This window comes from Oryx dammah, unplaced genomic scaffold, assembly GCF_014754425.2.
Source record: "Oryx dammah isolate SB20612 unplaced genomic scaffold, SCBI_Odam_1.1 HiC_scaffold_20, whole genome shotgun sequence".
NCBI lineage: Eukaryota > Metazoa > Chordata > Mammalia > Artiodactyla > Bovidae > Oryx > Oryx dammah.
In genome coordinates, this window is record NW_024070204.1 from 43,006,700 (window position 1) to 43,033,988 (window position 27,289).

The 27,289-nt window shown below is 36.2% G+C and overlaps 1 protein-coding gene across 1 annotated transcript in view; it reads left to right on the top strand.

Moving 5' to 3' along the window:
* Positions 1-27,289, top strand: part of PARP8 (poly(ADP-ribose) polymerase family member 8) — a 195,653-nt gene that overhangs the window by 144,170 nt on the left and 24,194 nt on the right. Inside the window, exons 13-18 of the mRNA XM_040262467.1 lie at positions 464-1,028; positions 2,511-2,561; positions 2,657-2,752; positions 16,243-16,335; positions 25,248-25,373; positions 26,632-26,697. Of these exons, the coding sequence (XP_040118401.1) occupies positions 464-1,028; positions 2,511-2,561; positions 2,657-2,752; positions 16,243-16,335; positions 25,248-25,373; positions 26,632-26,697 (997 nt within the window). The remainder of the gene's footprint in view (positions 1-463; positions 1,029-2,510; positions 2,562-2,656; positions 2,753-16,242; positions 16,336-25,247; positions 25,374-26,631; positions 26,698-27,289) is intronic.

Genomic DNA, 27,289 nt, shown 5'->3' on the forward strand with positions numbered 1-27,289 from the left:
TTAAGATTCTCAGAGGATTGAAAACCCTAACCCTAAAGTAAAGGTGGAATATTCTGACATTGCCACAAAACAGAAATAAACTGCACAATAAATGTAACTCACTTGAGCCATCCTGAAACCACCACACTCCCAGGCCCACAAAAAAAGTTTCTTCCACGAAGCCGTTTCTGATACGAAAAAGGTTAGGGACCACAGCTTTATAGGGTTCTAGAACAGGTAGGAGGGAAAAAAAACAAAACAAAACTGGACAATCAATCCTTTTTTTTTTTGCTTTCCAGGTAACATAGAATTCAGTCCCTGTGATTTTTCGGTACATACTTCTGGTTTCAGTTTTCACTGGATAGGCTGGGTTTAAAAGAGATGGTATTTGTAGCAGAGTTGAGTTGATGATGGAGCTCGACAGGTGTTCCCCATGGTCTGTTACACTCACGATTTGCCCTGTGTTAACTGTTCAATTTCAAAGGTCGCCAAGTTATCCTCCCCCTGGTTGTGGAAAAAGCAAATCTAAACTGAAATCGGAGCAGGACGGGATCTCCAAGACGCACAAGCTACTGCGGAGGACTTGTTCCAGCACCGGCAAGACGGAGGACGTGTGCGCCCCGAAGCCACACAGGACCTTCGGGCGCTCGCTGTCCAGCGACCCCCGGGCTGAGCAGGGAGTGACAACCATTAAGTCGCACAAACTCTTGAATCGTCCCTGCCCTGCGGCCGTCAAGCAGGAGGACTGCCTCGCTCTCAAGTCGCACAAACTCTTGACCCGCTCTTGCTCTGGAGACCCGCGCTGTGAGCACAATGCCAGCCTGAAGCCTCACAAACTGTTAAGCAGGTCTTACTCCAGTAACCTCAGAATGGAAGAATTATACGGGCTCAAGAATCCCAAGTTGCTCAGCAAGGCTTACGCCAGTGCCCCCAAGTCATCCAAAACGGAGCTTTTCAAGGAACCCAATGCAGAGGGCAGGAGGCTCTCTCTTACCTCAGGGCTCATTGGTATCTTAACACCATCGTCATCTTCATCTTCCCAGCCTGCTGTGCGTACATATTTTCATCTTGAGTTCTTAGATGTTAGCCAAGGGGCAGGAGAGGGTTTTGTGAGCATGTTTGTGTTGCAAATGTCTGGTCAAAGACGCACGGTTTTGTTTTGGGTTTTGAAGATTTACTATTTTTTTTTTTAATATTCCTTTGCATACCAGATATTTTCAGCTGGTACTGGAATGTTCGTTTTGATTCTGGAAAAACAAATGTTCCTGTGGATGTGAGGTCTAGTCCAGATTCCTGTCATGGGAATGAATGCTCCTAAAAATAGAAGGAAGTCCATTGAATTCACAAAGCAAGCATAGCATTTTGAATGTTTAATTAAGCAGGTTTATCTAATCTCTAGTTTTCTCACATAAGTAGTGGAAGTCAGAGTTTGTCTAAAGATTAAGAGTGGTATCCTTCCTGTTGTACATAAGTGGAACGCTTTGCCTGTGAACTTGTAGAGAGAAGTAATAGTTAACCACTGTATCCCAGAACATTACTTAAAGTTGCTCTCAGTGTCTGCTCTATAAAACTGAAATCGCTTTATCCTGAAGCTGTTTTGTGGTGAAGATGGGGCTGGCAGGAGATTGTATTAAAACTTAAGTACTTTGGGTGGTATTTACTGGGAGTCAGATTTACACAAAGTTTGCCTCTAGAGTGATTAGCATTATAGCCAGCTTCAGATAAAGAAGCAGACCTATCTTATTTATAATTACAAAAAATAATTGACCAAAAGTTTTCTTTGCTTTAATAAATTGGTGTGTGTGTGTGTGTGTTTGTGGTGCTCTTGTATAGATATATTTCTGAAATTACATTGTAAACTATACCATGAAATTTTGTGTGAAGAAAATATATTTGGCTATATTGGTAGTTTTAGGTGGACATCCCTAACAGCCCATATCTTCTCAAAACTATCAAAGACATACAGAAAATTAATTTTGTCAGAGTTACATAGTAGAAAGCGTCTCATAGTTTTACTCAAGAAAGATAATTTTACATATTCTGTGAAAGAAAATGTCTTCGTGTCCTCCCATAATACATCCTACTGTATTATGTTGAGCATAATATGATGCCTAGTATTCTACCCCTTTCAGTAGCTTGGAGGAATTGTACCTCTTTCATACATCCTTGGAGAAATAATTCTATCTAGTTGTAAAATGAGTTTGAACAGTCTAAATGAGGAAGTGGGAAAGTTCAGTGATCAGGGACAGAGACAGCAAGTTTTTGTGATCATTTAGAGATGCCAGTCATTGTTACTAGAAGATCAGAAATTAAGAATGCAATTCATTTAGTTTAAACAAAGATTGCAATAATAATGGAAGAAAGAACATTATAATAAATTATAAAATCTTAGTCTCATAATCAGTGATTTGATTCACTTACAGGTAATCTTAGAAAATCACATCTGCATTCATTCTTGCAAAAGTAAAATACTATAATTTAAATATTTTTCCTAATTTAAAAACATTTTCTTTTTACTTTGCTTCTTATAGCCAAATGGTGCCAAATGCATTCCAATACGAGATCGTGGCTTCCTAGTGCAGGTATGAGCCAAGCCTCTGAAATAGTTTAGCCTTTAGTGGGTTTTCAAATCCTTCTTGAACTTGACTTAATTCTTTCTCTTTATTGTCTTATTCAGACAATTGAGTTTGCTGAACAGCGGATCCCTGTGTTGAATGAGTACTGTGTGGTTTGTGATGAACCACATGTGTTTCAGAATGGCCCCATGCTTAGGGTAAGTTCTCACTGGTGGAATGTTGGTTTAGAACAGAAATTAAGAAGGTTAAGATATAAACAAGTAAATAATTGCATTTACAGTAAATGCTCTCTATTGAGTCAATTATTTAATATACAAAGTTGTATAGTTTTGACAAATGTATCACTATTTCTGAAGGACTCTGTGAAAGCTCAACAAGCAGTTTCACTTTAGGAAAATATTTCTTAACTGTATTTCTTACATGTGCCTATCACCTTGTTGTTGGTCTGTCTTTATATACCTCTGTGTCCATCCATATTGATATGTATATATATGTAAACTTGTAAACACCATTGTTTTCAAAACCATACAATCTACAATACCTAAGGTAGGAGGAATTCCCTCGCGGTTCAGTGGTTAGGACTCCATGCTTTTACTGCCAAGGGCCTGGGTTCAATCCCTGGTTGAGGAACTAAGGCCCCACAAGCCATGCAGTGTGGCAAAAAAAAAAAACACACAGAAGAAAAAGAATAAGATATTTAATATAGAGAGAAATGGGTAGTCCTTATTCCAATTAGAAGAGGTATATATAGTAGAATCAGAGAATTAAAGATTATTTTTAAATGCCTATTCACACATTTGTGACATTATTAAGGAAGTATGGAAATAAGAATCAATGTGTAAATGCTTTTTTGGGGAAAATTATCCAATTAATTTTTTGCAGTTTTTTTATTGAGATAAAATTTGTATAAATATACAATTCATTGTTTTAATGTGTACAATTCAGTGTTTTTTTAAATATTATTCTCAATTTTGTGCAATTATGACTACTTTCTATAATTCCAGAATCTTTCATTCCAAAAGAGAACCCCCGTAAATCTTAGTAATCACTCCCAATCTTCCCTTCCTCTCATCCTCTGGCAACCACTAATATATTTTCTGTCTCTATGAATTTGCGTATTTTAGAAATTTCATATGAATGGACATTAAATTATATGTTATGTGGCCATTTTTTTCACTTGGTAGTAAAATATTTTTGAGGTTCATCTATGTAGTGTGTCTCATGACTTATTCCTTTAATGGTGGAATAATACTCCATTATACAGCTATGTGACTTTTGTTTATCCATTCATCAGTTAATGGAATTGCTGGAGACTTGTGTTAACTCTATTTAACTGTTTCAGGAACTAGCAAACTTTCTGACAGTGGCTGTGCCACTTTAGATTTCTAACAGCAGTGTATGATGGGGTTCAAGTTCTTCACATCTTCACCAACACTTGTCATTCACCTCTTTTTTCCTCCAACTATAACCATCCTATGAATTGTGAAGTTGTAGCTCATAGTGGTTTGCTTTGTCCTTTGCTAATGACGGATGATTTGAGCTTCTCTTTATGTGCTTCTTGGCCATTTGTATGTCCTCTTTGGAGAAATATCTCTTTAAATCCATTGCCCATTTTTTAATTGGATTGTTTGCTTTCTTTAGTGAGTTCTAAGAGTTCTTTGTGGCTTCCCTTGTGGTGTAGATGGTAAAGAATCTACCTGCAGTGTGGGAAACCTGGGTTCAATCCCTGGGTTGGGAAGATCCCCTGGAGAAGGGAACTGCTATCCACTCCAGTATTTTTGCCTGGAGAGTTCCATGGACTATATAGTCCATGAATCGCAGACTCAGATACAACTGAACGACTTTCACTTCACTTCAAGAGTTCTTTATATATTCTGAATACTAGATCATTATCAGAGATATGATTTGCAGGTATTTTCTCCTGTTTTGTGGGTTTTCTTTTTCTTGATGGTGTCCTGTGACACACAAAACTTTTAATGTTAGTGGAATCCAAATTTATCAATTGAGGTATTGCCTAATCCAAGGTAACAAAGATGTATACCTACATTTCCTTCTAAGAGTTTTATAGTTTGTATCTTACATGTAAGACAGAGTTAATTGTTGTTTATGGTATGAAGTTGAGGTTCAGATTCCTTCTCTTGCATGTGGATATCTAGTTGTCTGTGTACCATTTGTTGAAAAGACTAATGATATTGTCTTAAATGATATTGTCTCCCTTGTGGAAAATGATTTAACCATAGATGTATGAGTTTGGACTCTTGATTTTATTCCTCTGATTGTATGTCAGTTATTATACTTGTACTATACTATCTGAATTACTGTAGCTTTGTAGTAAGTTTGGAATCAAGAAGAGTGCATTTTCTAATCTGAAGTGTGAATTTTTTGCCTCTTCTAATCAACATTTTACTAGAGGTTCTAGCCAGGCAATTAAGAAGAAAGAAATAATAGAAGGTATCTAGATGAGACAGGAAATACTAAAACGATATCTATTTGCAGATGATTTATGCACCATGTGCCAGATACTCTGGGTAGATAATTTTGCATGCTTGAGTGCGTGCTCAGTCGCTCAGCCACGTCCAACTCTTTTCGACCCCATGGACTGTAGCCTACCAGACTCCTTTATCCATGAGATTCTCCAGGCAAGAGTACTGGAGTGGGTTGCCATTCCCTTTTCCAGGGGATCTTCTTGACCCAGGGGTTGAACCTGTGTCTCCATTGGCAGGCAGATTGTTTACCACTGAGCCACTTGGGAAGCCCCAGGTATTTAGCATATTGCTTCCTTATTTGATTTTCACAGAACTCTGTGGTTTAGGTATTTTTATGCCCATGGTGCAACTAAGGAGATTAAGATTCAAAGAGGGTAGGCAGTTTCGTTAGTATCCTCCCCAGCTGTGTGACTGGAAGCTGAACTTTGAACCTGATTCTATCCGATTTCAAAACTACATCACCGACATTTATTAAAAGCTTTATGAGTATAAGGCACTATGCTAGAGTCTGTTGCACTTTTTAAGAGAAATTTATCCTATATGCTTGAAAAGATAAATTATAAAGCCTGGAAACAGGTAGTTTTATTAGAACAGTTTTGCCTTTCAAGATTTATGTTATAAAAACGTATATAACAGCCATTAATGAGCACAGTCTGTCAGTTTTTATGATATATTTGTTTCATTTTATTGCTTTCAGAAAACATATAACAAAGTTTCTCTTGCCCCTCATATGCTGTTTTTAACAGTTTTTCCTCAAAGAGATATATTGCTAATCTGAAATCAAATTAACTGACTCAGCATTTATTTTAATAAAGATTTGTACAAGATTGTTATTTTTATTCAATACCCAGAAATGTGTAGTTATGATGAAAGGAGAAAGAATCATTTTATCATGTTCATTCATCCTACTAAGAAGGCTCATCTTTATATTGTCATTGTGTGTCTGTGGACCTTGATTTATTTCTTAATCCATGGCAATAATATTTTCATTGCAGGATATAATAGTCATGTTATGAATAGCATAAGCTTTTTGGGTGTTTTTTTTTGTAATCGTGTTTTTGAAGTGCCTTACATGGATCCTCCCTGATGGCTGGGCTTCCTTTGTAGCTCAGCTGGTAAAGAATCTGCTTGCAATGCGGGAGACCTGGGTTCCATCCCTGGGTTGGGAAGATCCCCTGGAGAAGAGAAAGGCTACCCACTGCAGTGTTCTGGCCTGGAGAATTCCATGGACTGTACAGTCCATGGGGTTGCAAAGAGTCAGACATGACTGAGCAACTTTCACTGCATAGATTATCTTATTTAATCCTTATAATAACCTTCTGAGGATGGGTATTACTACCCCTGCTTTATAGATGAGGAAAACAGTAATTTTTTTAATGTCACAATGCTAGTAATTGATAGGGACAGGATTTGAATCCTGGCAGAATGGCACCAAGGCCATGGTTCTCAATCATAATGCTGCTCTTTACTTACATACTTGAACTGACTACTTTTACGTCCTGGAAAATGACTACATTTGGTGTTGGGAGTTTGCTCTTCCCAGTTTACTTACTGGCAGTTCATTCCAATAATAGGTGATAGAAAGATCATAATTGATATTAGTATTCTCTGTACCTTGCTCCAAGTTTTCTTGTACTTTATCTCTGTCTTTCTGTACCAGTTAAGTATGCTGTCTGTTTCTAGAAGTGGAAATGCTTTCATAAACAAAAGTGAAGACATTTTTAAATAAATATAGTTTATCAAGCCGTTTTATGTTGCTGTAATTCAGGCTGATATATAAGGAAATCAGAAACCTTACTTTCTTAAATAGTAAGATAAGTAACATATGAAATCAGATCAGGAAATGAAAATAGAGAAACATCTTATATTCAAAGGAAGAAAAGTAAACAGAATACCTCCTTGTTGTATTAAACAGGTATTTCACTTAAATCAGGCATATTCATTTTTTCTTTCTTATATTTCCATTGCAATGTAGTTTGCTATAACTTCAATAATGTATAGTGATCATTTCAATAATGTATAACAATTTTTACAAATGTAATTTCCTATGGATAGTAATCAATAAATGGACTCATTGGTCACTTATTCTCAGCCCATGTAACACATTAAAAACTGCAGTAAATCCCCAAGCTATAAAAAAGAGATGTTATAGCCCCATGGGTGATTAAATGGTTAGATAGAATTGTTTCCATAGATTTTCTGCCTCATGTTTGTTACATTTGTTAGATTTCTCTGTCAAAATTCAAACTGTTTCTCACTTTTTTTTTCTCTTTTCTTCAAGCCTGATTGTTTTTTAAATGACATAAGTCTCCATTTACTCCTATTTCCCAAATGTCCTAAAATTTTAGTCACTAATTTCCTGTTCTGTCACTTTCCTCAGAGGTCTAGGCAAGCTTGTCACACTTTTGCAACATGAGGAACTAAACTACTTATTTAGAAATACCACAAGGCTCTGATTTTCTCTTTTGTTTACAAAGGTTATAAATATCACTCTCAGGTGGGTTCTCACATGTGATACTTTAGATCTGCATAAAACTCACATTATCAGGAAGGTTGTTCAGAGTCCCAGAATTTCAGTTTGGCAGTACGGTCTGCAATCCCATCAGAAAACCAAACCAAAACCAAATCACTAGTTCTCTACATTTTGGAATCAACTGGAGTGTTGATGCAATAGACTGTTTTGGTGATGCTTTAGAATGTTGATTTTGGACTTCATCAAGTGTGATTGCAAAAGAGGAAAAGGAAGATTTACTGCCAGAATCACCACTGTTTTTATCAGCCTGTAAACTCCTAGTGCCCTTGTCTTTTTGTTATGCTCACCTTAAGCCCCATTCTTGGATCAATGCAGGTGTTTGTCTTCTTTGAGCCCTGTATGTGAGCTGCTGAATCCTACTGGAGAAAACCAGTCACGTGGTTGTGTGGCTTAGTGTCCCTACAAAGCTGGAACTTTGTCAGTGACACGGGGTGTGTGTTCTCTATGTCCCTGGTTAACAGACTTTCTTGTTTCCCACATTAGCATGTGATAAAAGAATTATGATCTGTTTTCTTCTCCTGCCCTGTGGAAATGTCCCACATTACTTGCTTTGTGTTATCAGGCCTGAGATTGTCCTGTCACCTCTTGAGAATAATGCTCCATCCCACTAAAGTCAAGTCAAAGAAACCCATGAACCTAGTAATTTTTGTACCCAGTTTTGCTGTGGACCTTAGACAAATGTTTGTAACTCAGGTTCTTGTTAGAGTAAAGTTAACAATACTCAGCTATAATTTGGTCATAGCTTAAGGCACTCCCAAGACCAATCTTGAGAAACTGAGTAGGTAGGTAAACCTGGATATGTCCCATTTTACCTAAGAGGAAATCAGGTAGGTCTTCTTATATTTAGGTCTGACCTTCATATCTTAATATTTAGAGAATGGATGAAAAAGCATAACCAATTTTCTTCCCCCAAATCCATTTCGCAGAAGTTAACTTTGCAAGTTTTGAAATAACAGGTCAAACTAAATAATTATGCCAAAAAACTTTTAGTAAAAACATAAATATTTTTACATTCAAATTGAGCAGAAATTGGTTTTAATAATCAAACAACAGCTTTAGTTTTATGAGACAGTAGGGATCAGCATGTAGATTGAGGCCTAACCAGGCCTGATCCTATTTCATTATGGATCTGTCTTGATCTCTGTGGGATTCCTGTCTTTCCTAATCGACAGTAAATCTTGCCTTGCTCCAAATGTGTCTTTCTTCCAAACCATTGAAAAGAACCCAAAGTACTGACTATAAAACTGGAAATACAGAAAATTAAAGGCTTGTAGGTTTTGTTTTTCTAGTCAATATTTTTAATTATTCTCATGAGTTTTAAACACTAGTTTTTTTTTTAATTATTAAGTTGTATTTCTATTGCTCATTTCTATTTTAGTAAGACATGCTTTAGAAACAAATTAAGAATTTTGATAAACCAAGGGTATGAAAATAAAAGTACCATGTCATGATATGCTTCAATGAAAATTCTTATTAAACACATATTTCTGTGTATAGATTGAGTTAACATAAGTAGAAGAGACGAGGCTTCCCAGCTGGCCCTCCTGGCAAAGAAACTGCTTGCCAAGACAGGAGGTGTAAGGGACATGAGTTCAATCCCTGAGTCAGGAAGATGCCTGGAGGAGGGCATGGCAACCCACTCCAGTCCTCCAGTATTCTTGCTTGGAGAATGTGCATGGACAGAGGAGCTTGGCAGACTACAGTCCATAGGGTCGCAAAGAGTTGGACATGACTGAGCGACTTTCACACTATCCAGCTTACCTAATAGTGTTAATATTTCAACAGCTCTCTATACCTCAAGGAGATTTTATACTGTTTGTCTCACTTGATTCTTCTCTCTTGGTCCTTTTATCAACCTGGTGAACTAGATCTGATTTTATGCCTGTTTTGTAGCTGGGAAAACTGAACTGTGCACATAAGCTCCAGCTGGAACAACATCCATGTTCATCTGTTTTATATATTGGGCTTACATGAAATATTTTGTTTGAAAAAAACAATCACAGCAAAAAAGAGTTTGAAAACCACTCACCTACACTGTGCTATATATAAGTACATAGCTGGATTCTCGAGTTGTGTTATTTCTGTTTTCAGTAGGAAGTAATTTAAATTCATTGAAAACACAAAATTTCTAAAATACAGTTGGTTCTAAAATATTCTTTAGGGCTTAAAATAATTTTTTTGAGTCATGTTTTTACTGCTCACATTTAAATTGTTTTGATTCAAGTAAAATTTAAAAAGTATTCATTTTAGCTTAAAAATTTCTAAAATGAATCTTAATTTAGGGACATATAAGGTTCCCCATGTTTTTAATGGTGCAGAGTGAATGTTATATTGCAGATATATTATGTATATTATGTGTAATGGCAGGAGGGACTTGCCATGGTTTTACAGTTTAAGTTATAGGGACTAATTATTTGAAGGCAATATAATAGTATAACATTAAGAATAGGCAATATTTTATAAATTTAAACTAATAGATTTCTTGTAAACTTGAATTAGTAAATAATGTACATTGCTGGTGATATCTAGGCACGTATACTTTATTAAGTCATCTTTAATAAAACATACAGTTTTGCTTATCCAGCAGTAGCTATTCCATGAGTATGTTTTATTTTGAATTGAGACTGGAGTTTTCTATGCAAATAATATAGTGATAGCAGATTTTCTTGGGAGCAGGGCACTGGCTGGCAGTATGCTCAAAGTGGGAGAATGCTAATTGCAATATAACTGTATATTTTATTAAGAAGGAATGACTCACTTGCTTTCCTGGAATAGGATGTCCTTTCTGTGAGACATCTAGTCTTGATTACTTGTGATTTGAGAACTTTCTTTTAGTATGCCATCTTGTGTTGACATTTTGAACTCCTCTCATAAAAAATGTGGATAAACAGTTATCTGCAAAAACTAGATTGGCAAATAATTATTTGAAAATTAAGCTTATTTATATCTTGAATACTCTATTGAATGTTCTAGTAAAATGATTGATAGATGTAACATTGTTATTTTAAAATTCACTGGCATTTAGTGTGGTGGTGGTGGTGTTTAGTCTCTAAGTCATGTTTAAGTCTTTTTGTGACCCCATGGACTGTAGCCCACTAGGCTCCTCTATCCATGGTATTTCCCAGGCAAAAATACTGGAGTGGGTTGCCATTTCTTAATCCAGGAGATCTTCCTGACCCAGGAATTGAATCTGTGTCTCCTGTATTGGCAGATGGATTCTTTACCACTAGCCACCTGGGAACCCCTACTGTGGTACATAAATTAATTGCAATATTACTACCTCTATCATTACTATTTTAAAAATAAAGATAAAATTATTTTTATAAGAATATAATGTGTAGTTATACTTCAGATTTTTCAGAATGGTAATATCATTTCTTGACCCCCTTCACAAAGCAAGTTTTCTATCGTACCTGATTTTCTTCTTCAAACAGTTGCAGTAATAGGATATCCTTAGAAATTAGCCTTGCAAATTTGAGTATGGGAAGAAAGGCCATTTTTTTCAATGAAAAAAATGCAATAAAGAAAAGGAGTGTTTATAAAGAAATTAAGCCATAGCTTTATCATTAGGATTGTAAATTTATAATTTAAAATAATGGGTCAATTGATAAATCCATGTGATTTGCAGATTTAGAGGTTGGAATGGAATTAGGTCTGGGAGGAGGATGAAACAGCAATGCAGGAGAAACCATTCAGAAAAGACTGAACTGTTGCTCATTTGTTACTCAAGATAAAGACTAGGAGGTCTGGGCAAAACTGGTAAAAAATCATTTGAGACAAAGTCAGGGTGGCCCATGAATTTCTAGGATTGGGGACAAAGTATGCTGATAGAATACTCAAATTTCAAATAATTACCTTCCAGTCTAGTTTAGCAGAGTATTTTATTTCATTTTTATTTTTACTGTTTAATAAGGCAACAATTTAATGCCAAAAATTAGTTTCTACTTTATTCCCTGAATATGTGTGTGAATATACATATATACATATATATATTAGGATGATCACAAAATAAATATAATTAACTATCCAAGGTTCAAGAAGACAGACATAGGAAGACAAATATCATATGATATCGCTTATATGTGGAATCTTTTTTAAAAGGTTATAAATGTACTTATTTATAAAACAAAAGTAGAGTTGTGGATCTAGAAGACAAAGCTACTTAGGGGAAATAGGGGGAGGGATAAATTGAGAGATTGGGATTAACACAAGAGTATATATAAAATAGAAAACTAGTAAGAAACTGCTGTATAGCACAGGGAGCTCTACTCAGTACTCTGTAATGGCCTATATGGAAAAAGAATCTAAAATATATGTAAATGTATAAATGATTCATTTTGTTGTATACCTGAAACTTACATTATAAATCAGCTATACTCCAATAAATTCTTTTTAATTTAAAAGAAACTAAAAAAAATTTTCCAGGGTTCAACTATAGCATTTTAAAAATGATCGTTGCTCGTATATATTAAATGAGCATTATCATGATATTCAGCTTTAGGATTGATGGATTTTGGTCATTAAAAAAAAAAACTGTATGGTTGTCTGGCAATAGTCTCTGTTTACTTCCTCAGTGAACTTTGGGTATCTGGAATATGAATTAATACCTGTGGCCCCTTAATGATTTCCAAAGCTTGCCTTCCCCTGGATTCTTTTTTGTTTACAGTTTCATTATACTCAAACATCAATATAGTGTTTGATGCTATAGTAAGTGTGCAATAAAATGGTTGCTCTTATTATTTCAGACCATACCATGCTCCCAGAAAGTGAACAAAAGAAACAGCCCAATGTCAGTGGGAGAAGTTGAGGGGCAGCCGTACATGCACATAGATACACACGAAAAAATAGGACAGGATTAAGTTAAATGCTAAAGTAAAAGTAGTAGAAATTGAACAGTCTGCGCTAAGTTTATCCAGGTGCATACAGCAGTGTGTGTAGCTTGAGTCTGAAGAACTTTGTCCAATTAATTTCCTGCCATGGGTAGTTTTTCCTATGTTTCTGAAATAGAATCTGTCTTTTTAAGACTGACAAAGAAAATACATCAATTTATTTGGGGGGGAAATTTTCTTTAGGGAATGTCAATCAGAAATCTTTGTGTGATTGGCTTTTTGTCTACAAAGCCACCACGTGGGCCCATTCTGAGCATAATGGGTGCTTCCCCACTAGTTAAGCAGTGGACGAAGTTATCCTCTGAAGTCAGTGAGCATGGGAGCAGTGGCACTAACAAATACGTCTCTCTGCTGTGCCGGGCACCACAGGCTGCATCGTGTTAGGCTTCATCAGCTACCTAATGCGATGTAACTCAGGAGATGAGATAAATCAAACAGATGACACTGTATTAGAGTTGAAAGATGAGAGCTCTTCCAAAGCAATTGCAGAGTGTATATTTCAGTGCTGTTGACTTCAGGAGGTTATTGAAGTCAAAAATCTGCAACAAAACCAGTCTTTCAAGAGTTAGGTAGCAAGTAAGCAGAGTCATGCTTATTTCCTCCAGAGAAAATTACCTAGGAAGAAATGGAATTCTCCTTTGTAGATTTGTTTTACATAGCTTTGGGACTGAATCCCATTTTTTAGTATATCATCAGTTTAGGTATCTACTTTCAAATGCATCTTCTGTGCAAATGTGAAAATTTAAATGCATCTTCCGTGCAAATGTGTATTACGCAAGCAAGATGGATTTTCTACTTAAAGGATATATTTTGTGCATGCATGCTCAGCCATGTCCGACTCTGCAACTGCACGGACTGCAGCCTCCCAAGCTCCTCTGTCCATAGGATTCTCCAGACAAAAATACTGGAGTGGGCTGCCATGCCCTCCTCCAAGGGATCTTCCTGACCCAGGGCTTGAACCTTCATCTTCTGTTTTGGCAGGTGAATTCTTTACCACTGAGCCACCTGGGATAGATCCAAAGGATATTTTCACATATTGCTAAATCATTCCGAGTGCAAGTGCCTAAAACTACTGAATTGAATTTTTAATAACATTTTTGACTATATCAGTAAAATGGCTATTTACTAATTGTTACTTATATTTAGAAATTTAATTTTTAAAAATAAAATGATAATTCTTCCCATCCCCTCTCCAGTTTTATTGAGATATACAGCACTGTATAACTTTAAGGTATACAGCATAATGATTCGTCTTACATGCCTCATGAAATGATTATCACACTAAGTTTAGCATATCCATCATCTCATATTGATACAAAATAAAAAAGAGAGAAAAGCCTTTTTTTCCCTGTGATGAGAACTCTTAGGATTTTAGTCTCTTTTATATGTAACATAAAAGCTGGATTTAGAAAAGGCAGAGGAACCAGAGATCAGTCAATTTGCCAACATCCACTGGATCATCGAAAAAGCAAGAGAGTTCCAGAAAAAGATCTACTTCTGCTTTATTGATTACATCAAAGCCTTTGACTGTGTGGTTCACAACAAACTGGAAAATTCTTAAAGAGATGGGAATACCAGACCCCCTTACCTGCCTCCTGATAAATCTGTATGCAGGTCAAGAAGCAACAATTAGAACTGAACATGGAACAATGGACTGGTTCCAAATTGAGAAAGGAGTACGTCAAGGCTGTATATTGTCACCCTGCTTATTTAATTTATATGCAGAGTACATCATGCGAAATGTTGAGCTGGATAAAGCACAAGCTAGAATTAAGATTGCCAGGAGAAATATCAGTAACCTCAGATATGTAGATGACACCACCCTTATGGCAGAAAACGAAGGAGAGTTAAAGAGCCTCTTGATGAAAGTGAAAGAGAGGAGTGAAAACATTGGCTTAAAACTCAACATTCCAAAAACTAATATCATGGCATCCATTCCCATCACTTCATGGCCAATAGATGGGGAAACAATGGAAACAGTGAAAGACTTTATTTTGGGGGGCTCCAAAATCACTTCATATAGTGAATGCAGCTGTGAAATTAAAAGACACTTGGTCCTTGGAAGAAAAGCTATGACCAACCTAGACAGCATATTAAAAAATAGACATTACTTTGCCAACAAAGGTCCATCTACTCAAAGCTATGGTTTTTCCAGTGGTCATGTATGGATGTGAGAGTTGAAATATAAAGAAAGCTGAGCACTGAAGAATTGATGCTTTTGAACTGTGGTGTTGGAGAAGACTCTTGAGAGTCCCTTGGACTGCAAGGAGATCCAAACAGTCCATCCTAAAGGAAATCAGTCCTGAATATTCATTGGAAGGACTGATGCTGAAGTTGAGACTCCAACACTTTGGCCACCTGATGTGAAGAACTTACTCATTTGTAAAGACCCTGATCCTGGCAGGAGGTGAAGGGGATGACAAAGGATGAGATGGTTGGATGGCATCAGCTCGATGGACATGAGTTTCAGGAAGCTCTGGGAGTTAGTGATGCACAGGGAAGCCTGGTGTGCTGCAGTCCATGGGATTGCAAAGAGTCGGACACAACTGAGTGACTGAACTGAACTGAACTGATATGTAACATACACCAGTGTTGATTATATTAATTATGTTGTACATTACGTCCCTAGTAGTTTTATCTTGTAATAGGAAGTTTGCACCTTTAGACCACCTCCATGCAATTTCCTCTCCCTCTACCCTTCCACTTCGGGTAACCACAAATCTGTTCTCTTTTTCTATGAATTTACTTGTTTTTGAAGTATAATTGACCTACACAGAACATTTTGATAGTTCCTGGTGCACAATATAGTGATTTGATATTTCTGCACATTACAAAATGATCACCACAGTAACTTTAGTTACTATCTGACAGCATACGAAGATGCTGCATTATTATTGACTGTCTTCCCTGCACTGTGCATTTCATCCCGATGACTCATGTATTTGGTAAATGGAAGTTTGTACCTCTTAATCTCCCTCATCTGTTTCTCTCATCCTACCACCTCCTTCCCTCCTGGCAACCACCTGTTTGTTCTCTGTGTCTATGACTCTGTTTATATTTTTGTTATGCTTCCTCATTTGTTTTGTTTTTTTAGATGCGTATAAGTGAAGTCAGACAGTATTTGTCTTTCTCTGATTTATTTCAGTGAGTGTAACGTTCTTGCAAATGGCAATATTTTATTCTTCTTTATGACTGAGTGGTATTCCATTTTATTTATATATACCACATCTCCTTTATCCGTTCATCTATACATGGGCACTTAGGTGGCTTCCCTACCAAGACTAGTGTAAATAATATTTATATAGTATTTCTTCCTTTTTAAAAATTTTTGTTTATTAATTTATTTTGGGGTGTGCCAGGTCTTTGTTGCTGCACAGACTTTTCTCTGTTGTGGTGAGTGGAGGCTCTACTCTAGTTGTATTGTGTGGCCTTCTCATTGCGGTGGCTTCTCTTGTTGTGGAGCATGGGCTCTGGATGGGTGGGCTTCAGTAGAGGTAGCTCTGCAGCCCTGGAGCACAGGCTTAGTGGTTGTGGCGCCTCGGGCTTACTTGTCCTGCAGCACGTGGGATCCTCGTGATCACAAATAGAACCCAAGTCTCCTGCATTGGCAGACCAGTTCTTTATGACTGAACCACCAGGAAGCTCCTCTTCCTTTTTATTAATAATATTCTAAATCTTTGCATTTTCTATTTATTTTAAAGAACATCATACATTTACTTTAGAAGTTGGAAGATGGTAAAAAGAAAAAATGTTGAATTGATTTTCCCTTTCTTTTGTAGCCTACGGTGTGTGAACGAGAGCTGTGTGTATTTGCTTTTCAAACCCTGGGAGTAATGAATGAAGCTGCTGATGAAATAGCAACTGGAGCTCAGGTACTAACACATTGATACTAATTATTTTATATTTTGATTTGAAAACATTATTTATTCTACCCTTCTTTGGGGGCAAATTTTTGATAGTTCTTGATACATTGAAAAAGCAAACCGGCATTTGATATTTTTAGATAGACACTGCAGTTTGCCAACTTTATGTAATGTGTTTTGTCATTTTACAGTTGGCAAGAGAAGAAGTTAAACCAACTTTAATTGTTTGAAAAATAATTGCATTTCTTTTTTATATGGTGAAACTGAGCTACTGAAACCCTTGTAAAATTTATTTGTAAAGTTACAGTACTATAAAATGAAAGCCAATTTATTTGTAAAACTTAGGTGAAAAGGTAATGGGCTGCTGCTGCTGCTGCTAAGTCACTTCAGTCGTGTCTGATTCTATGCGACCCCATAGACGGCAGCCCCCTAGGCTCCCTCGTCCCTGGGATTCTCCAGGCAAGAACACTAGAGTGGGTTGCCATTTCCTTCTCCATAAAATGGAAGCCAATTTATTTTTAAAACTTAGGTGAAAAGGTAATGGGCAGAACATGTAATAAAAAGAGAGCGTTCAGTTTTACAGTAGCAGTGTTTATAACATAGGAAGAGAAATATAAAAACAGAGAAAACACTTGGAGGTAGAGCAGCATCCCATGTTTCTGGAAAGGAAGAAAAACAATTGTAAAGATGCCAAAATGTATTACATCATGTAATTCATTAAAATTTCAACTAGTTTTTGTTCATTTATTGAAAATGACTGAAATACTAATAGATGAGAAAATTCTAAAAATCAAAAAATAGTGCATGTTAATTAAAGGAGGCTAGACCAACCAGACACAAAACCATATTATGTAATTCTGTAGTATTTTAACAAAATACAGTACTGGCAAGGAAAGTACTGACGAGAAAGTCCAGTAATCCCCATAATTGTTCAAGTTTTAAATACATTTTTTATATATTAAGGGAGGTATCACATCATGTCATAAAATAAAAATGGTTTAGTGTGATAGAAACAACTGACTTGCAGCATGGGGGGAAGAAACACTTTTAGGTCTTTACACTTGTGTGCAAAGTCAAATTCCAAAAGACTTATACTTTAAAAGTTTAAGTATTACCTTATAAGTGTCTAAAAGTATTATATCTCAACTGGAGAAGAGTCACATTAAGCATGTACAGCTTATGTAGGGCATGTGGTTCATGCATTTATGCCCATATAAGAAATCATAAAGAAAAAAGCAACAGATCTGAGTCCATACATATTTTACATCTTTTACCTGAAAAAAATAGTGAGCACTAAGAGCTAATTATGAAAAAGTGTATTTTGCTACTAACTTAATTACACGGAAGCTCATAAAAATTGAGAGGAAAAACATGAATATCATTACAAATTAATACAGGAAATGAATGCACAATTCACAAATATGAACCTGTAGTTAGTAAAGAAACATGAGAAAATATTTACCTTACTAAAAATCAAAGGAAACTAAATGTAAGAGAATTTTTAAAAATTCACAAAGATGGGTTGGAAGAATGATCATACAAGAGACATATGGTCATCATTGCAGTAAATATCAAATGCCTGCTGTGTAACAGGTGATACACTAGACTAAGATAAAGCAGTTAACACAGACAGCCCAGGCCTCATGGACTTACACTCCCTTAACCTAATTATTTCACTGATGTGCTAAAATGAGATGCAAACACTTGATGAAATTTTAAGGGTAGTATTTGTGATGTAATAAGTTACAAATGAAAATGAAGCAAACAGTAGAACATTGACCAGTTGTGATATGGAAAAAATGATTCCATGATTAAAATAAACTTTAAAAATCCAGCTTAATATTACCTTTGCATCCAGTGTGTGCAAATTTGCACACTAAAAGCTCTAAGAATCTCTAAAACTGAAGAAAATGACTATTTGGAGGATTTCTCAAATTTATCTGACTGTGGTGAGTCTTTTTTTTTTTTTTACTGTAAAAGGTTTTCTCATCCCTTGGAAACTAATATTGCTCAAAAAAAGAAAAGATACTTTAATTTATGCTTTGTATAGCTATGTAAAAATAAACTTTACACAGGTGTATATGAATATACATACACAAAAACACATATTTTCACATGGGTATATATGTATGTGTGTATGTATATGTATAATTATGTGAGTAGTATGGTTAACATTTAAGCGTTTTACTGGATGTAAATTGTCTTTCATACAGTTTAATCAGGGAAGAAAGTAAAGCCTAGAAATAAGGCACAATGGATTAGAAGGAAAATTAACCTCTTAACAGTAGGCTAAGTTGATAGAATAATAGGTGACTTTTTCCCCTCTAATTATAGATACATGTCTAAAAATAATGGATCTTACAGTGAAATTATATTTGGATTATGTAACAATTGTAACAAAACACAAGTTTTCACTTTGATCAATTTAATGATTCAGCTCTAAAGATCAATATCCAAAAAAAAAAAATTTTAGAGAATTTAGTGATTCTACTTGAATGCCAATGCAGAATATTCTTTTAACCTCTTTAAAGATATACCCCAGTATTCTGGCTGTAATCTTAGAGATTACATGTAATTGGATTCTTTTTCTAAATAGCACTGTATCTCTGTGGTCTTGTTTCATCAGCTGACTCTTGAATTTTTCATGGAGCTCTGAGGAGCTCTGGAGGTTGCACGAACATTCCTTAGAGGGATCTGCAGGAGACTGGTCTGGGATGAGTGTGTCAACAGCTGGAATTCCAGGCCTCCAAATACTGCTTTAACTAGAAGGCAGCTCCATTTTATTTTATTTCTTACGTACTGACGCTCTTACATACAATTTTCTTAAAAAACAAAAAAGGAATTACTATTGAAATGCTTGAAAGCCAGTGGTCTACAATTTTAAATATACCTCTTCTCCAAAAAAACACACCATTTTATTCCATGGAAAAGTTACCATCTGCAAATAGAATACAAATTCAAAAACTGTAGTATAAACCTTTCTTTGTGCCAAGATTCCAAATCTGACTACTGTAATAGATAAACTATTAATATGGTACACTTTTATTTCTAACTCATACAACTGTCTGGTTAGAATGTTTGTTGGGTAGCTCTCATCATTGAAGGAAATGGATTCAGTTCACCATGTGGGTCTGCTGTGTTTTCAACATGTGGTGTATAGTAGAGGGGAAGAGAGAAAAGGAGCACTGTCTGTCCATCAGCTCAGCCCTTTTCTGCTTACTGTCCATGGGTTAAGATCAGTCATGTGGTCTAATGTAGACAAAAAGGGTAGAAATATTGCTTGCAGAGCAGTTGCTTCCAAGCAGTAGCCCTATTATACCTTGGAAGCAACGTATGAAACTTTGGTGGACAGCGTGGAATTTTGCCAGAGTAGTTGCACTGTTACTTTGAAGTTAGTTTAGGATGTACACTAACAAAAATATTCTATTAGTTAAATTCTCTACCCCTACATCTATTATTTTCACTTTGAAATTATCGGCAAAACAATGCAGTTATTTGGGTAGTTTTGATTTGAAGCTTTTGGCTCAAGGTATTTAATTAAAATATTTGAAAGCGGAACGTTTATCAGGTTATTATTGTATCCATTTTTTGCCTTTTTTATTGTTGTAAAAAAGACATAACATAAAATTTACTACACTAATCATTTTTAAATGCACAGTTCAGTAGTGTTAAATATATTCACATTGTTGTGAAACAGATTTCTGTAATATTTTCATCTTTGCAGAATTGAAATTCTATACTTGTTCAGACATTCTCATTTTCCCCTACCCCCATCCCTGGTAACCACCCTTCTTTCTGTTTCTGTGAATCTGATTACTTTAGATGCTTCATGATTATAGTCAATAGTATCTGACTTTCTGTGACTGGCTTATTCGCTTAGCATAATGTCCTCAAGGTTCATCCATTTTGTAAGAGGTGACTGACTTTTCCTTCTTTAGGCTAAATAATATTCCATTATATGTGTCGGTAGCATTTTGTTTATCCATTCATCCATCAATGGATATTTTGGTTGCTTTCATCTCTTGTCTATTGTATATAATGCTGCTGTAAACATGGGTGTACAAACATCTCTTAAAGATGTTTTCATTTTAATTCTTTTGGTTATGTACCCAGAAGTGGGATAGTCACTTCCAGCAGGACCCTTATGGAATTTCTACTTTTTAACTTTTTAGAGGAACCTCCAGACTGTTTTCTGTAGTGGTTGTACATTTTACAAGCCCATCAACCCTGCACAAAGCTACCAATTTCTCCATATGCTCACCAACACTTTGTATTTTCTGTTTTTTTGATAATAGCCATCCTAATGGTTGTGAGGTGGTATCTCATTGTGGTTTTGATTTATATTCCTCTTATATATCTTCTTAAAAGAAATGTCTATTTAATTCTTTTGGCCCATTTTAAAATCAAGGTATATAATCTTTTGTTGGTGAATTATAGGAGTCTTTTATGTACTTTGGATATTAACCACTTATCAGATAAATTATTTGCAAATATTTTCTCCCATCCCATGTTGCTTTTTTCACTCTCTTGATTTTATCCTTTGATAATAAAAGTTAAGTTTGGTATAGTTGTACTGTCAATTTTTGTTTTTGTTGCCCATGTCTTTGGTTTTATATCTACAAAATCATTGTCAGATCCAATGTCGTGAAGCTTTTCCCCTGTCATAAAGTTTTCTTAGTTTAAGAAATCTTATAGTTTAAGGTTTTATGTTTAGATTTTTATTCTATTTTAGTTAATTTTTGTTTGTGGTGTAAAATAAGGGCCCAGCTTCATTCTCCTGCATGTGTATATGCAGCTTTTTCATCATCATTTGTAGAAAAGACTTTCTTATCCCCATTGAGTGGTCTTGCTTGGCACCCTTGTCAAAGATTATTTGACCACATACATAAAGGGCATGTATTTTTACAAAGCTTCAAATGCATACTATGCCATATAATTTTTTAAGATATTTATAAAATTGTACCAATTCTTGACTCCAAAAATTTCAAAAAAGGCTCTTTTAACTTACTGATGAGTCTTTCTTTAGGAATTCTTGCTTGGGTTTTACTTTACTAACAAGCCAGATTATGCTGAAAACAGTTTGTATCTGGGTTAAGGTGCATCTTTCTGGGGTAGAAGGGGTGTGGGTATGGGAGAGGAAAATGGAAAGGAGGGTTTTATTATATCTTTATTATTTTTAAAAATTGAATAGTTTATTAATTTTAATTGGAGGCTAATTACTTTACAGTATTGTAGTGGTTTTTGCCATACATTGACATGAGTCAGCCATGAGTGTACATGTGTCCCCCATCCTGAACCCTCCTATCAACTCCCTCACCATCCCATCCCTCAAGGTTGTCCCAGTGCACCGGCTTTGAGTGTCCTGTTTCATGCATCAAACTTGGACTCGTGTTAGTTCAGTCACTCAGTCGTGTCCGACTCTTTGCCACCCCATGAATCGCAGCACGCCAGGCCTCCCTGTCCATCACCAACTCCCGGAGTTCACTCAGACTCATGTCCATTGAGTCAGTGATGCCATCCAGCCATCTCATCCACTGTCATCCCCTTCTCTTGCTGCCACCAATCCCTCCCAGCATCATTCTTTTCCAATGAGTCAACTCTTTGCATGAGGTGGCCAAAGTACTGGAGGTTTAGCTTCAGCATCATTCCCTCCAAAGAAATCCCAGGGCTGATCTCCTTCAGAATGGGCTAGTTGGATCTCCTTGCAGTCCAAGGGACTCTCAAGAGTCTTCTCCAACACCACAGTTCAAAAACATCAATACTTCGGTGCTCAGCTTTCTTCACAGTCCAACTCTCACATCCATAATGACCACAGGAAAAACCATAGCCTTGACTAGACGGACCTTAGTCGGCAAAGTAATGTCTCTGCTTTTTAATATGCTACCTAGGTTGGTCATAACTTTCCTTCCAAGGAGCAAGCATCTTTTAATTTCATGGCTGCAATCACCATCTGCAGTGATTTTGGAGCCCAAAAAAATAAAGTCTGACACTGTTTCCCCGTCTATTTCCCATGAAGTGATGGGACCAGATGCCATGATCTTCATTTTCTGAATGTTGAGCTTTAAGCCAGCTTTTTCACTCTCCACTTTCACTTTCATCAAGAGGCTTTTTAGCTCCTCTTCACTTTCTGCCATAAGAGTGGTGTCATCTGCATATCTGAGGTTATTGATATTTCTCCCAGCAATCTTGATTCCAGCTTGTGCTTCTTCCAGCCCAGTGTTTCTCATGATGCACTCTGCATATAAGTTAAATAAGCAGGGTGAAAATATATACAGCCTGGATGTACTCCTTTTCCTATTTGGAACCAGTCTGTTGTTCCATGTCCAGTTCTAACTGTTGCTTCCTGACCTGCATATAGGTTTCTCAAGAGGCAGGTTAGGTGGTCTGGTATTCCCATCTCTTGAAGAATTTTCCACAGTTTATTGTGATCCACACAGTCAAAGGCTTTGGCATAGTCAATAAAGCAGAAATAGATATTTTTCTGGAACTCTCTTGCTTTTTCGATGATCCAGCAGATGTTGACAATTTGATCTCTGGTTCCTCTGCCCTTTTTAAAAGCAGCTTGAACATCAGGGAGTTCACAGTTCATGTATTGCTGAAGCCTGGCTTGGAGAATTTTGAGCATTACTTTACTAGTGTGTGAGATGAGTGCAATTGTGCGGTAGTTTGAGCATTCTTTGGCATTGCCTTTCTTTGGGATTGGAATGAAAACGGACCTTTTCCAGTCCTGTGGCCACTGCTGAGTTTTCCAAATTTGCTGGCATATTGAATGCAGCGCTTTCAAAGCATCATCTTTCAGGATTTGAAACAGGTCAACTGGAATTCCATCACCTCCACTAGCTTTGTTTGTCTAAGGCCCACTTGACTTCACATTCCAGGATGTCTGGCTTGAGTGATCACACCATTGTGATTATCTTGGTCATGAAGATCTTTTTTGTACAGTTCTTCCATGTATTCTTGCCACCTCTTCTTAATATCTTCTGCTTCTGTTAGGTCCGTACCATTTCTGTCCATTATCAAGCCCATCTTTGCATGAAATGTTCCCTTGTTGTCTAATTTTCTTGAAGAGATCTCTAGTCTTTCCCATTCTGTTGTTTTCCTCTATTTCTTTGCGTTGATCCCTGAGGAAGGCTTTCTTATCTCTTCTTGCTATTGTTTGAAACTCAACATTCAGATGCTTATATCTTTCCTTTTCTCCTTTGCTTTTTGCTTCTCTTCTTTTCACAGCTATTTGTAAGGCCTCCCCAGACAGCCATTTTGCTGTTTTGCATTTCTTTTCCATGGGGATGGTCTTGATCCCTGTTTCCTGTACAATGTCACAAACCTCCGTCCATACTTCATCAGGCACCCTATCTATCAGATCTAGTCCCTTAAATCTATTTCTCACTTCCACTGTATAATCATAAGGGATTTGATTTAGGTCATACCTGAATGGTCTAGTGGTTTTCCCTACTTTTCTTCAATTTAAGTCTGAATTTGGCAGTAAGGAGTTCATGATCTGAGCCACAGTCAGCTCCTGGTCTTGTTTTTGTTGACTGTATAGAGCTTCTCCATCTTTGGCTGTAAAGAATATAATCAATCTGATTTCAGTGTTGACCATCTGGTGATGTACATGTATAGAGTCTTCTCTTGTGTATTATATCTCTATTATTATACCTGTTGCTTAGAATCCAGTTTGTGTGCTCATACACACATAAATGGAATAATGTAGTAGAGACATATTAGCTGTTTTAGTTTTACCATTTTCTGAGTAAGTCCTAGGGGTATCTGTGTCTGTGTACTTTGGAGGGTGTTGTTTATAGATCCTATACTCTATGGCTTGAGTGTTGGTAATTGTTTCCAGTCACTGGAAATTCTGGATGCTGTAATTGGGTGGATGTGTTTTGTGAGTATACACACATCAGAGTGAGCCCTACTGTCATTAGGTCACAATGCCTCCTCATTAACCACATTTTAAGAATCAAAAATTGTCCTGCTCTTACTGTGCATTGTTTAAATGCCTGTTTCAAAATTTTCTGGTGCTATCTTTCCTTATAAAGATTAAGTCAGCTGCCTCCTTATGAGGCCTCTTGTCATCACACTATTGATACTTGTGTTCTGGCGAGCTCTCTCTACTTAGTATTGGTTTTCTTGAATTGGTTGCTAGAGCATATTGTTTTGGGAAGGGAGCCATGCTCTTAACTGCTACATACTACTGCCTCTTGGAAAATTGTGCAGAAGAATCATAGAAGAACATAGGAATAAAATCATCTTGTTTAACAAGCCAACGGTCTTTAATGTCCCTTGTCAGAGGAGAGTAGGAAGAAGTGAGATGATGTCAGGATATTTATTTTTCTTGGAGTAGGTCAGACTCATTCTCTGTAGTTTCCTTTACCTAGAATGGTTTCTTCCTAGATAATCACAGGTCTTCCTCTCTCACTTCGTTCATGTCTCTGTAGAAACATCACCACATTTCCTAGCCACTCTGAAACAGTCCCCTCTACTGCCTTGGTCTCGTAAGCCTGCTTTATTTTTAATAGCATCTGACACTGCCAGGAACTGTCTTTAAGCATATATTTGTTTAACTGTTTTTTTCAACACACTTTCTCCATTGAAATGTGAATTTCACAAGAGCAAGGGCCTATCTTGTGCACTGTCTTGCCATAGAGCCTGCAACACTGTTAGCACATTGTATGTATTCATGACGAAGACATATTAGAGACAGAGATATTAAAATGTGAGTAGTTGGAAGCAACATGTATTAATTACTTTAAATTAATAGTCAAGCTTGGTCAAACTTAGTCTAAAGCCACAAATTAAAGACTTCAGAGATTAATAGCTATCTTGAGTCTTTCCGATTAATTACCACGAGAGGGAGAAACAATGGCAAAACTCTTAATAAAACCTGAAGGGTAGTAACTATCTTATGTATGTATTTCAAGGTGGTAGATCTACTAGTATCCATGTGTAGGTCTGCATTGGAATCTCCTAGAAAAGTTGTCATTTTCGAGCCATATCCTTCTGTGGTAGATCCTAACGATCCTCAGATGCTGGCCTTCAACCCCAGGGTAAGTAATTACCCCTGTGCAGCACCCGTTGCCTGTAATAATAATTGAGACTTCAGTCTCACTAGCTTTCTTTTTTCTTAGCTCAATTACCGTCTCATCAAATCCACACCCTGTCGTGAACTCTATATCTGTTTAGCAAATATGATTCTTTTCCACAAATTTGATTTACTTCCACCTTGTCTTTCATGTACCCTGTTACTTCTCTCCTTTTCTCCTTTAAAATCACTTTCCTAACTTTACTGTCACGAAACTAGACCCATTTAATTCCCTCACATGCTGATCTTTACTCATTCCCGCTGCACAGAAGGTAGGTAAATAGCTATAATCAATTGGTTTATAATGGTCGATATGACTTTTAATTTCATTACATATTTTTTTTGAGATTATAACATATGTAGTCTCATTTTTAAGAATCATGGGTAAGGGGACAAATTTTCCCTTTTCTTTCGTATTTTTTTTTTACCCTCTCTTGCCTTCCCCTCTCTCCCTCCCCAGTTATCTGAAGGTTACTAAAAGTTTAATTACTATTGTTGGTCAGCTGTCATTTCTTGAGACACCAATTTCGTAAATATTCATGGAGGTTAGGCAGAATTCTTCTGAAATAACACAATTTTCAAGTTGCATGAGAGAAAAAATTGCTTCAGTTTCTGTTATTACTCATCTTGAAATCATTTTATGGAAACAATGACTGTATAAAATTTCCTAGGAAAAACTTTCCTACTTTCATAAATGGTAATAGCATACATATTTACATTATTCTTAAAAATGAATTATCTGTTGAGCGTATGGTCTCATTTACACACTTACTAGTCACACTCTTTTGGTAATAGCCTTCTAATCAAAAGAAAATAAAAGCAAGATGAAATTATAAGATTTAAAGTGGATTTTCGTGTTTCAGAAGGATTCTGTGCTTACTCTGTTCATCATGGCTTAACTTTTTAGTAGTGAAAACAAAAATCAGGAGCCTAATAGCTTTTTTGTACTTAGAGTTTTTCCCCTGTAAGCTAAACATGGTTTTATGTACTGATACTTACACTAAAACTAGCATTGTTTTCTTTTTTCTTCCCTCTGACTCAGTTATAAATGCTATGTCCTTGAGCCATCTTATTAAAATCTTCCCTTTTATGTACACAACACATTTATTGCTTTCAAATTGACCCTGATGGAAAATTCAGGTACAGAAATAATATGTGTTTGCCTAGTGATGTACAGACTTGCAAAGGCTTGTAGTGAATATTATTTTTCCCCCTTCAAACAGAAGAAGAACTATGATCGAGTAATGAAAGCATTGGATAGCATAACTTCTATTAGAGAAATGACACAAGTAAGTATATCATCTTGTGGTCTTATACAGTTCAGTTTTGCTTGAGTGAAATGATATTTTTAAAATATCTGAGAGTATTGACCATGCAGTAAAATGAAGACTTTCCTGTTGTGTGAGAGTATCATTAAAATCATAAAAAATTTAAAACTGTTTTGTACTAGGATGTTTTAATGAAATCACATCAGTGTTTTGGCATGCTACCACTGTGACTTTGGAGGGTAATTGCATAAATATAATCCTAACTCTCTGTTCTCAAACTCAGATGAGAATTTGTTGGAATATCTTAAGGCAAAAGTTAAATCTGGTACTATCTTCCTAGACTGTCAGCTTTAATTAATGGTAGTAATTTCAAAACATCATTGTAATGTTAAAATAAAAACAAATATTCTGTCAAATATAAATTGCACATAAATATTTTAGAATATTTATACAAAATCTCAAAACAACTTTGAAAGACACCAGACTCCTTGAGAGCTTATATTTTTGGCCATTAGGGAGGCTTTGGTGGAAGAGTTTGATGAGCAAGGATCTGGGTTTATTACGAAAATCTAATATGTCACTGGGCTATAGTCCAACACTTGGAAAAGCACAT